The following is a 12,495-nucleotide window of genomic DNA, read 5'->3' on the forward strand; positions in this document are numbered from 1 at the left end:
TAGATTAATTCTTGATCAATACTAATTAAATAATCTTATTATTCTTATTATTAATATACTAGAACTTATAATATATTAATAACCATAAGTGTCTTATTTCTCTCATTATAGTCTATCCAAGTGCATGATGCCATGCAACCCAAATGGACCATGTCGGGTCGGGTCAAGTCTTACCAATTATAGTTATGGACTTAGACATTAATCCAACAGTTAGCTCGGACCAAGTTGTCATGAACAGCCTTATGAACATCATGCAGTCCTCCAAAAAAATCCTGCACTTTCTTTGGAAAAACCCTAGAAACAGGCAGTGACATCAAATCAAGTGGTCCCCGTGGCTGAACAGAATAGACCACCTGGAATGGACTATATCCAGTACATCGGTTGATAGCATGATTAGGAGAAAACTCAGCTTGACAAAGCTTTTGATCCCAGGTCTTCGCATGATCACCCACTAAACACCGCAAAATACTAGCAAGGGATCGATTGACAACCTCTGTTTGGGCATCTGATTGAGGATGATATGCACTACTAAAATTGAGTTGAGTGTTCACCATTTTCCATAGGCTGCGCCAAAAATGACTCAAAAACCTAGTGTCTCGATCTGAAACAATAGAAGACGGCAATCCATGCAAACGGTAGACGTCTCGAAAGAATAATTGGGCCACATTAACTGCATCTGTCATCTTTTTGCAAGGAATAAAGTGCACCATCATAGAAAAACGATCAACAACCACAAATATTGAATCATTTCCCCGTTGAGTACGTGGTAAACCCAACACAAAATCCATGTTGATGTCTACCCAAGGTTGTGATGGAACATGCAAAGGCATATAGAGTCTTGCATTGGTAGATGTGCCCTTTGACACCTAACAGATTCGACACCGTTTAACATATCTATCCTCCTCCTTGCGCATTGTAGGCCAAAAATAAGATGATTGTACCAACTGTAAAGTGTGATCTCGGCCGACATTGCCTTCACCATGCAGCTCCCTAATGATTTGAAGGCTGAGACTAGAATCAGGGATGCACAATTGATTGCCTTTGAAAAGAAAACCTCCATGTAGTAGAAAATTAGACATCCGTCCAGATTGTACACCCTACAGAACAACAGAAAAATAACGATCAACCGTTAGCTGATCCATGAGGACATCCATCCCCGGCACACCAACCCTCATGGAAACTAGCAAATTACTCCTTCGACTCAATGCATTAGCCACCCGATTTGACATCCCAGACTTGTGTTTCACCACGAAAGTGAATTTTTCGAAGAACAACATCCACCTCCCATGTTTGTGTGACACCTTATCTTGACTGCAAATATGTCTTAATGAATCATGATCTGTGAACAAAAAAAATTCCTTATGAAATAGATAATGGCGACAATGCTTTACAGCTTGGACCACTGCATAGAACTCAACATCATAAGTGCTATAACGCAGCTTTGGCCCCGTCAACTTCTCACTAAAATAGGCAACCAGTCGTCCTCCTTGACTTAGAACTGCTCCAATCCCAACCTTGGAAGCATCCGTGTGTAATTCAAACACTTGAGAAAAGTCTGGCAATACAAGAATCGGTGATGTAGTAAGCTTCTCTTTTACTAATTGGAAAGTTGATTCTGCTGCTTCGGACCAAGTAAAGGTCTTCCCTTTCACACAATCAGTCACCGGTGCCATAATAGAACTAAAGTTTGGAATAAACCTCCTATAGAATGAAGCAAGGCCATGAAAGCTTCGAACTTCAGTGATGGTAGTTGGACTTGGCCATTGTCTGACAGCTGCTACTTTAGACTCGTCCACCTGTATTCCTTCCCCACAAACAACGTACCCCAAGAATAAGACTTTAGGAACCATAAACACACATTCCTTCATAGCTGCATACAAACTATCTCGTTGAAGCACGGTCAAAACCTGCCTCACATGGTTGACATGCTCACCAAAAGTAGCACTGTAAAAAAGTATGTCATCAAAATAAACGACTACAAATTTACCAATAAAGGGCCTGAACAACTGGTTCATCATACGCATAAATGTACTAGGAGCGTTTGATAAACCGAAAGGCATCACCAACCACTAATATAATCCTTCACAAGTCTGGAAGGTAGTCTTCCACTCATCCCCCAGCCTAAGTCGAATCTGATAGTACCCGCTCTTAAAGTCCAGTTTCGTAAAGATAGAGGCACCGCTAATCTGGTTAAGTAGGTCATCAAGTCGAGGAATTGGAAATCTGTACCTCACCGTGATCTTATTGATGGAGCGACTATCAACACACATACGCCAAGTACCATCCTTTTTAGGAGTCAACAAAGCAGGAACACCAAACGGGCTCATGCTCTCCCGAACATGACCTTTTGAAATCAAGTCCTCCACCTGTCGTCGCAACTCCTCATGCTCTCCGGGACTCATTCTGTAATGTGGCCTATTAGGCAAGTGAGCTCCTGGTTGTAAATCAATATGATGTTGGATGTCACGTAAAGGTGGCAAACCATCAGGTAATTCATTAGGGAAAACATCAGCGAATTCCTTGAGTAGAGGAACCATAGCCTCAGGAATTTCAACCTCCTTAGCAACTTCCTTCCCGAGCAATACAAAATTTTCACCTTCCTCCTCCAACTCGTCTTCAAACCGATTAAGAGTCAGTAGAGTACCCGAAGGTCTCGGAACTGACTCCTTTGGCTTACTGGGAACCAATGTTATCTTCACACAACCAAACAAGAAACTGTAAGTATTAGTCCGCCCGTTATGATCTATGTTATGATCGTACTCCCAAGGTCTGCCCAACAACAAATGACAAACATCCATAGCAACCACATCACACCACACATCATCTTTATACGTGGTACCAACAGAAAATTGAACAAGGGCTCGTTTAGATATAGTGACCTCGCCACCCTTCTTAAGCCACTGTAGCTTGTAAGGCTTAGGGCGATTTTCTGTTTTCAAAGCCAACTTATGAAATGCTTCTTCAGATATAAGGTTATCACAACTTCCTGAATCAATAACAAAAGTACAAACCTTTCCCAAAATAGTACATGTCGACTGAAAGATGTGGTGTTTGAGTCAATCATCACCAATAACTTTTGGTGTAAAACAAGACCCCCTTACCATCAAATTTACCCCCACATCTCCAGTTACAACTTCCTCTTCGCATTGATGCTCTTCGTCATAAATAGGGGTATCTTCGTAATTTTCACCGGCATCATTATTTTTCCAGTCATCTTGCTCAGCAAACAAATGACATTTTCCAACCTTCTTGCACTCTGATTGTCGATGACCTGTCTCCCCACAACTAAAACACTTCAAGCTGCTACTAACAGTTGTCCTAGGATTTGGTCCAACACTGTTAGATGTAGATCTTTGTTGATTAGCCACAACACGGGGTACCATACCACCCATCCCAGAACTTCCTCCAATATTGGCAGTTGAAGACGAACCGCCCACCCGACGACTTTGTTTCTCAAAAGCTAACGCCCATTGGTGCGCTTCAGAAATAGATACCGGGTCAAACATATTTACAGAATCCATGATTTGGACCCGTAGACCCCTAATATATCGAGCAACGAGTTGTTCCTCCGTCTCCTGGATATCGTTTCGGGCAATCAATTGGTAGAACTCAATTGTGTAATCATCAACTGATTTGGCACCCTGCTTCGGATTTTGCAACCTTTGGTACATCAACCTTTGAAAATTATGGGGTAGGAAGTTGGATCGTAAACACTTCTTCATCTTCCTCCAAGTCACGACCTTTGACTTCCCAAGCCTGTCTCGTGTCAGTTTCAGTTGTTGCCACCATGCAGATGCCCTACCACGTAGCCTGGTAGCAATCAATGACACTCTTTTGTTTTCAGGGACTTCTTTGAACTCAAAAACTTCCTCGACAGTAGCCAACCAGTCAATGAACCCCTCCGGATTCAAACTGACCCCGTCGAATTCTGGGATATCAATTCTCATTCCGGCCTCCCAATGCCTATTGTCATCTCTATGATCACGCCTTGGCCGCCTTTCTAGATCGTCTTCCGAATATGAACCGTCACTGCCGCCGAACGGGTTCCCAAATTCACCATCTTCCACTTGAGAATGTGTTCGAGACCTTTTCCCTCGTCGATTCATCAGTTCGACCATCATATCAGGCAGTTGGTCAACCATTTGATCCATCCTCTCCTCCATTCGTGCCATAATACGTTCTTCTAGTTCTTGCTCATGAACATTAGCGGCCGTCCTATTTCTCCTCGGAGGCATTTTGAACCAGGAATTCGGCTCTAATACCAACTGATGCTGTGCAAAAAACAATACAAAGATAAACAAGAATGAACCTGTTGATTCTAAAAGAATAGCCAGGACAATCTCTTCAAAACCATGTTGATTCTACGAATACTGTGGGATTGGCTGCAAATCTGGATTAACACACAGAATTTGGGAGAAAATCGAAAGTTCATAAAATTGATGATCGACCATGCAAATTACATCAATAACAGTTAAATAAGAAGGAGAAATTAAAATGAAACCCTAAAAGTCCATGGGCCAAATATAAACCCAAAAATTAAGGAAAAATAACAAAATTGTTCATAACTCCATTTAGAAAGCGATTTCTGGACTCAAAAATGGGTAAGTCCCCTATGGGTACTTACCTAGACGTGCTCCTTGCTCCAAGCTTCGATTTGACTGGTCGTAGGCCCGAAATGGAGATTCGTAGCCAAAGTTATGGCTATTTCCGTGAAGCCCCTTTGGTCACACGATCGTGGGCCTCTAGGAACGCAAGGGTCCGATCCTCCACACTAGGGCCCGCATCAGTTTGTGTCTGGACTCATTTGGGATGCTTGGACAGAATGAGCCTAATAAAACCCTAACGGACCCAATGAAATTATAATGGGCCCAATGAAGCCATAATTGACATAAAAGCCCAAACATGTAACTAATGGGCTAGTATTAGGTTGGAAACCCTAATTAGGGTTTGTAAATCCCTAATGTTATGAAACCCTAATTTTGGGGATTGATCGGGACCTGTACTGGAATTAATTAATAAACTGAAAATATTATTTAACAATCGTTGGCAAATTAATCTAAGGCAATATTGGACTTAATGGTTAAGTCCTTAATGGGTTAAGTTGGAACACTTAACCCTAATCGTCATTTCAAGTGAAAACCCTAATTTCACTTGGGCTTTGAGTTGGGCCTTCCTATAGGGTTTTGGTGATTGGGCTATTGATGTGACATCTGAGAATACTCATATTTACTAAGAATATAAGGATGGGCCTTAGGGTAAGACCATGAGAGGGTTTGAGCCCAATTTGGAAAATTGGGCCATAAATAGCCCTTGAGGATTATGAGAGGTTGGACCATTGGAATGCCAAATGTTTAGACTAGACTAAATGGTTGAGCCTTAAGATAAGCCCATATAAAGGTTTAGCCCTAATTTGGAAAATTGGTCCATATGTTGGGCTTGGGTCCATGGTTTGACTTTTGGCCCTTTAGATTTGGCCTTGGACTGAATAAAGCTAAGTTAGGGTAAATTAGTCTTTTACCCTAATTATGGAGTGGTGGTTATGCATTGGAACACGATTATTAATTGGGTATTGTTTGATGTTTCTAGTTTGGGAATCTGTCAACGAGAAGTTGGAGTTCATCCACGGAACTTCAGCAGTACGAGGTGAGTTTTCTCACCATACCAATGGGTCGAAGGCACCAAGGCCTTCCCATTTTATGATACGTGGTACACTAGTTGATATAGTGATATGTGGTATGCGAATTGGTTAGATGTTATATGCTATGTTATTTTTTTATGTGATATTTATATGAAAGACCATGGGGGAACCCATGACACTTGGTTGTAGGACCATGTGGGGGAGCCCATGCCTTTTCAGGTAACGACCATGGGAGAGCCCATGACTCTTGGATGTCAGACCATATAAAGGATCCCATAGCTTTCCAAGTAAATACCATGGGGGAGCCCATGGCACATAGGTGTAAGACCATGTGGGGAGCCCATGACATCCTGGAGTAAGACCATGGGAGGAGCCCACGGCATCCTTATATGTTTATATTCATTAATTATGTGATATGTGGTATACTAGTTTATATGATGTCTTATATGTTTATAGTCTTTGTCATACTTGAAGAAAAGACCATGGGGGGAGCCCATGACACTTTAATTTCAGACCATGTGGGGGAGGCCATGGCTTTCTAAGTAAAGACCATGGGAGGAGACCATGGCACATAGGTGTAAGACCATGTGGAGGAGCCCATGGCATCCTGGAGTAAGACCCTGGGAGGAGCCCACGACATCCTTATATGCTTACGTGATTGATGTGCTTTATCTGACTAATATGGCCTATGCGATTGATATTGTTTATGTGCATGATACGGGGTATGTTATGGGGAATTCACTAAGCTTTGTGCTTACGGTTTACAGGCTTGGTTTCAGGTATCATCGATTTGGAAAAGAAGGGCTCGAATTGATCGCGGTGCACACACCTATGATTTCTACAATTAATGATTTTGGGATAAACTCTGATAAATGTTTTTCTTAATGATGATTTGAAATGTTTGAAATAAATGGCATCAATGTTTTAGCTATATTAAAAATGAAAGTTTTACCCCTGATTAATAGTCTCCGGTTGAAATAGACCGAAGGGGTAAGCCGACATCCAAATATATTTGGCAATATTTTTGTTTAGTATGTGTGTGTTTGGGAAACTCATTAAGCTTTGTGCTTACAGTTTTCAGTTTTGTTTCAGGTCCTTTTAGTTTGAATGGGAAGGGTCCGGCCCGATCGTATCACATCACTCTTTGTTTTTTCACACGTAGGGATATTGGGATTTCTACTCTAATAATATGTTGCAATATCACTCTTTTGAATATCTTGGTATCAATTTCTTATCAATTGAATGAATTTAAAAACCAAATTTTATCTATATTTTTGGGATGTTACAAGTTGGTATCAGAGCTTTAGTTTGAGGGATTCGGGTATACTCTCGGGTGTGCCTGGACTCAAATGAGGATTTAGTATGTTTTTCACAAAGAGAAAGATTTAAATCTAATAATTTTAATAAAAGACAAGGGCTTTGATACATGCAACCGGCCGAGCTCAAGTAAGTTTTCCTAAAATACTCATACAATTTATATGATTTTTTCAACGACATGACAACCATATGCTAGATTAGGGGCTAAGGATCTGCTCAAGATTTCATGATAGAATGATAGGAGGGATGTCTTTATATGCCTATCTTTATGAGCTTTTAAATTTTTATGCTAGTATGAGATCAATTACTTGTTGCGATAACACGTATAGGATTGTTGGATTTGAATTGCCTGATGTTAGAATGGTGTATGCTTTGTGCTTTCAGAAGTTCTGTTGGTCCTAACTAGCTAATGGATAAATGTAGTGGTTTATATATTATAGAGATTGGATCATTTTAGAAGGATAGGTTTAACTCTATTGCATAGCTCTTGTTTGATTCCAATCATTCTAGGCAGGAACCTATCATTCAAAGAATTATCTAGTACTAGTAATATGTAATTGTATTCCTGCAGTAGTTAGGTAGTAACCATAGAAGTTCCTTCTATAGTTGATAGCAATAGTTGATAGCAGGGAGGGGTGAGGAGGGGAGTCTTAAGGAGTCCCTATGAGTTTTTTGGTGTGTAGGATGCCTTATTGTTTGAGAGTGTATTATTCGGGAAGATTCACTTAGAGGAGTCAGGGTAGTCTTAGAGAAGGATATAATTGGGTGTGGAAGGTAGTATTCGGCCCGTACTACTAAAAGTCTAGGATTTTTACATGATTCTTGGAAGACCACAATGAATCTGGGAAACTCGAGAGTGCAATCCTTCTAATGTGTATGCTAATTATTTATGTGGTTATGTTTCTGTATGGTGATGACACATCATGGAGCGGGAGGTTCAGGATTTGGATCTAATTTGGGAGCAACCTATAGACCAATTGATGAGGGTTTGTGATATTTCATTGCATATAAGATTACGAGAGGCATCCATGATGTGACCCTTGTGATGTTCGGGTCGATCAAGGAAGGTATCATAGAGTTGATGGAGGATCGTCTTCGGATCTTCAGGGCTCATATGGCCGCTAACTAGTCGGAGGCCTGCAAACTTTCCTTCAAGGATTTCAGCATATGTCGAGAAACAAATTTGTTTGGGGTGATGGACCCTATCGCAGCTAGGTGTTGGATAAGCAACATTGAGTGTGCTCAAATGTCGAGCTTCTGCCCCGAGGCGTCAAAGGTCAGGTTCACAAGATGATGTTTGAGGGAGCGAGCCTAGGATTCATGGGAGGAGGTCGACTACGATTTGGGAGCCTTGACCATTGAGGCCATGACCTGGCCAAATTTTTTGACCAAGTTCCAAGTAGACTTTGCACTAGCTGTTGAGGTGTAGCAGCTAGCCGTGTAGTTACTTGATATGAGGCAGACGAATGAGACTGTGGCATAAATCACCACCAAGTTTAGAGAGAGGGCAGGGTTGGTACCCTAGTATGCAACTGATGAGGAGATGAGGAAGACCTGATACCATGATATGCTTAGATCTAACATCATGGAGTTCTTTAGTTTTTCTTCCTGCATGACACTGGATGATATGATAGCCAGGGCACGAGAGCGAGCGATTAATCTGGAGCACATTGGGAAGAGGAATGCGGAGCCTAGGCTAACAGTTTGGGTCTCAACAAAAAAATCCAATGGTTTCGACTCTAGGTTGATGGGTCAGCATGTCTGCAGCTACTAAGGCAAATAGGTTAGGTCGAACGGCGGGGTTTGCAGGGTGGGTGGTTCAGACTGCTACAAGTGCAGCAAAGATTGTACTGCTTCTATCACCTCTACACATACATCATACCTGATTTTCTTTCATTACATTTGTTTGGGGTGATGGACCCTATCGCAGCTAGGTGTTGGATAAGCAACATTGAGTGTGCTCAAATGCCGAGCTTCTGCCCAGAGTCGTCAAAGGTCAGGTTCACAAGATGATGTTTGAGGGAGCGAGCCTAGGATTCATGGGAGGAGGTCGAAAACAATTTGGGAGCCTTGACCATTGAGGCCATGACCTGGCCAAATTTTTTGACCAAGTTCCAAGTAGACTTTGCACTAGCTGTTGAGGTGTAGCAGCTAGCTGTGTAGTTACTTGATATGAGGCAGACGAATGAGACTGTGGCATAAATCACCATCAAGTTTAGAGAGAGGGCAGGGTTGGTACCTTAGTATGCAACTGATGAGGAGATGAGGAAGACCTGATACCATGATATGCTTAGATCTAACATCATGGAGTTCGTTAGTTTTTCTTCCTGCCTGACACTGATGATATGATAGCCAGGGTACGAGAGCGAGCGATTAATCTGGAGCACATTGGGAAGAGGAATGCGGAGCCTAGGCTGACAGTTTGGGTCTCAACAAAAAAAGCCAAGGGTTTCGACTCTAGGTTGATGGGTCAGCATGTCTGCAGCTACTAAGGCAAACGTGGTAGGTCGAACGGCGGGGTTTGCAGGGTGGGTGGTTCGGACTGCTACAAGTGCAGCAAAGATTGTACTGCTTCTATCACCTCTACACATACATCATACCTGATTTTCTTTCATTACATTCATAGGGTCCAAAAAAAGGACAGCTTCCTTAGTATAGCATCAGGAGTACCAGTGGGTAACACCAACCCATGCGACCATATGAATCACAGATAGCCAATTGGGCATGGCGTATTGTCCTGTGGTGAGGATTCGGGGTTACCAGTTGACCTCCGAGGAGGCTCATGCTGCACTAGATGTAGTGATGGGTATGTTTATTCTCCTTAACTCTTTATTTATGTTAATTTTGTTGCTTATATACCTTACATGTTTTGTTTTAGGATCGTTCCTTGTGAATGGTATCCCTGCTTAGGTATTATTTCATTTAGGGGCCACCCGATATTTTGTGCCTGTTGTGATCAGCAAGAAGACCGTCGGATCTCCATATGAGCTGGATCATCCATTAGAGGTTGAGATTGTGTACGATCGATATGTCTGGGCATCGAGTGTTAATTGAGATTGTGTTTTAGGGATGTTTAGCGAGAGGTATTTGATTGAATTGGTACCAATTCGTCTGCATGGGAGCAAGCTTGTAGTGCGGATGGATTGGTTAAGCCTTTATAGGTCAATTATTGATTTTGAGCGCCATCTGGTTTTGTTTATGGACCCCAAGTGGGGAAATTTTGGTGGTCCAAGGAGAGGGTGCTCAACATGGGCATTTCCTATGCTCATTCGCTAGGCCTTAGAGCTACCTCAACCGTGGTTGTGTATTGGGTTCTTTGTTTCTGTTATGGATACCTAGGAGTAGGATTAGGTGGCGATTGGTGATGTGTCAGTTATGCAGGAGTACCCGAATATGTTTCTGGAGGATTTACCTGGGGTGCTTTCGGAGAGGCAGGTAGAGTTTTGCATTGATTTGGTTCCTAGTGCTGCTCCGGTAGCCAAAGCAACATATCGATTAGCTCCACAAGAGATGCAGGGGTTGTCTACAAAGTTTATTGAGGTGTTATACAAGGGATTCATCAGATCGAGTAGTTCACCTTGGGGTGCATCGATAATGTTTGTGAAGAAGTAGGACGGGTTGCATCAAATATGTATTGACTACTGGGATTTGAATAACCTAGATGTGAAAATTGTTATCCACCCTAAGGATTAATGATTATTTTGACTAGCTTTAGGGTGCGACATGGTTTCCTAAGACTAATCTATGTCCGGGTTATCATCAGACGAGGATCAAAGATGATGATGTGGAGAAGATGCCCTTGCGGACTCGCTATGGTCATTACGAGTTCGTGGTGATACCCTTCATGCTGACTAATGCTCCATCCGCATTCTTGGACCTCATGAACCAGATATGTTGACCGATGTTGGATCGGTCCATGATTGTATTCATTGATGACATCCTGGTCTACTCTACGACCTAGGAACAGCACAGGAACACTTGTGATGAGTGTTCGAGACCCTGAGGAGGGAGAGGTTGTATATGAAGTTCTCCAAGTGCGAGTTCTGTTTAAGTGAGGTGCATTTTCTAGAACACCTTGTCAACCAGAATGGAATTCTGGTCGATCCGGCCAAGGTGGAGGTCTTGATGAGGTGGGAGGTTTCAAGGTCTCCCTCCTAGATTTGGAGTTTACTTGGTTTAGCTAGATATTATTGGAGATTTATTTAGTATTTCTATAGGGTAGTGGTTCCTCTGACCCGACTAACGATGAATACTGCCATTTTCTGTTGGGGGCTTGAGTAGGCAGCGTTTGAGACTTTGAGACAGAGGTTATGCGAGGCACTTATTTTGACCCTGCTAAAGGGTGCTAACGATTTTGTGATCGACTGTGATGCGTCTATCATGGGATTATGCACGGTTTTGATGAAGAGGGGTTGCGTTCTTGCTTACTCCTCGCAACAGCTAAAGCCTCATGTGGCAGACTATCCACCACACCATTTAAAGTTGGGGTTGTGGTTTTCTCCCTTAAGATTTAGCGAAATTACCTCTATTGGGTCTGTTGCTCTATTTACATAGATCACAAGATCCTTATGTACTTTATGGATCAGCTGAATCTAAACATGAGGCGGCATCGGTGGTCGGATGTGATGAAGGATTATGATTGTGAGATCCTTTACCATCCGGGGAAGATAATGTATTGGTCAATTCTCTTAGCCACAAGGCATTGACGACTTCAATTAGGGATATCTGTCTCAGGATGATAGTGATTACTCTGCTCCTGGAGTGAATTTGGAGGCGCAGGTTGAGGCTATGAAGGAGGATCACTATAAAACTGAGTGCATTGTGGGTTAGGTGGCTTCATTCGATTATTATTGTCGGGGATTATTGAATCTCCATTGGAGAGTGTGGATTCCTTACTGTGGTGGTGTGCATCATGTTCTGATGGAGGAGGTGCACAAATAGAGATTCTCCAATCATCTTGGGGCGAAAATGATGTATAGAGATCTTCGTCCTGATTATTGGTAGCCCTGCATGAATCAGGATGTAGCTTAGTATGTGGACAGGTGCTTGACTTGTAGGAAAGTCAAGGTCGAGCATCACGGTCTCATGGAAAGGTGAAACCTTTGGATACTCCCCTTTGGAAAAAGGAAGAGATTACTATGAACTTAATTATGAAGTTCCCTTGGACTACACATGATGTGGATTCAATTTGGGTCATCGTGTATCGATTGACCAAGAGCACACATTTTGTCTTGATCTAGGAGAGTATCTCTATGAAGAAGCTAGTTGAGGTTTACATCAGGGAGGTCATAGTAAGTCGACCATCAATACATTAGACAATATGACGTGGGCATGTGCTATAGATTTTGGTGGTAGTTGGGATACGTATCTTCCATTAGCAGAATTCTCATATAAAAATAGCTGCAACAGAAATATTGATCGACCTCTTTTGAGATGCTTTATGGGAGGAAATGTAGGAACCCGATATGCTGGGGCGAGGTCGGTCAGCCAATTCAAGAGAGTAGTAAGGTGGTACTCAAGATGAACAAGTTGATTCAGCA

The 12,495-nt window shown here is 42.2% G+C and overlaps 1 protein-coding gene across 1 annotated transcript; it reads right to left on the reverse strand.

Moving 5' to 3' along the window:
* Positions 1 to 1,097: 1,097 nt before the first annotated feature.
* On the reverse strand, positions 1,098 to 9,570 carry LOC145035758 (uncharacterized). The gene is made up of 4 exons (XM_078984258.1): positions 9,556 to 9,570; positions 3,102 to 4,271; positions 2,230 to 3,035; positions 1,098 to 1,944 (listed from the first exon to the last, which is right to left on the reverse strand). The coding sequence occupies exons 1-4, from the start codon at positions 9,568 to 9,570 to the stop codon at positions 1,098 to 1,100; spliced, it is 2,838 nt and encodes a 945-aa protein (XP_078840384.1).
* Between the last annotated feature and the right edge of the window lie 2,925 nt (positions 9,571 to 12,495).

This window comes from Lactuca saligna, chromosome 3 (genome assembly GCF_052625555.1).
Source record: "Lactuca saligna cultivar CGN05327 chromosome 3, ASM5262555v1, whole genome shotgun sequence".
NCBI lineage: Eukaryota > Viridiplantae > Streptophyta > Magnoliopsida > Asterales > Asteraceae > Lactuca > Lactuca saligna.

Coding starts and splice junctions, on each gene's coding strand:
- LOC145035758 (XM_078984258.1), bottom strand. Junction 3,036..3,101: donor ATGTGGGGGTAAATTTGATG/GTAAGGGGGTCT, acceptor CACATCTTTCAG/TCGACATGTACTATTTTGGG. Junction 1,945..2,229: donor ATCAATAAGATCACGGTGAG/GTACAGATTTCC, acceptor ACTTTTTTACAG/TGCTACTTTTGGTGAGCATG.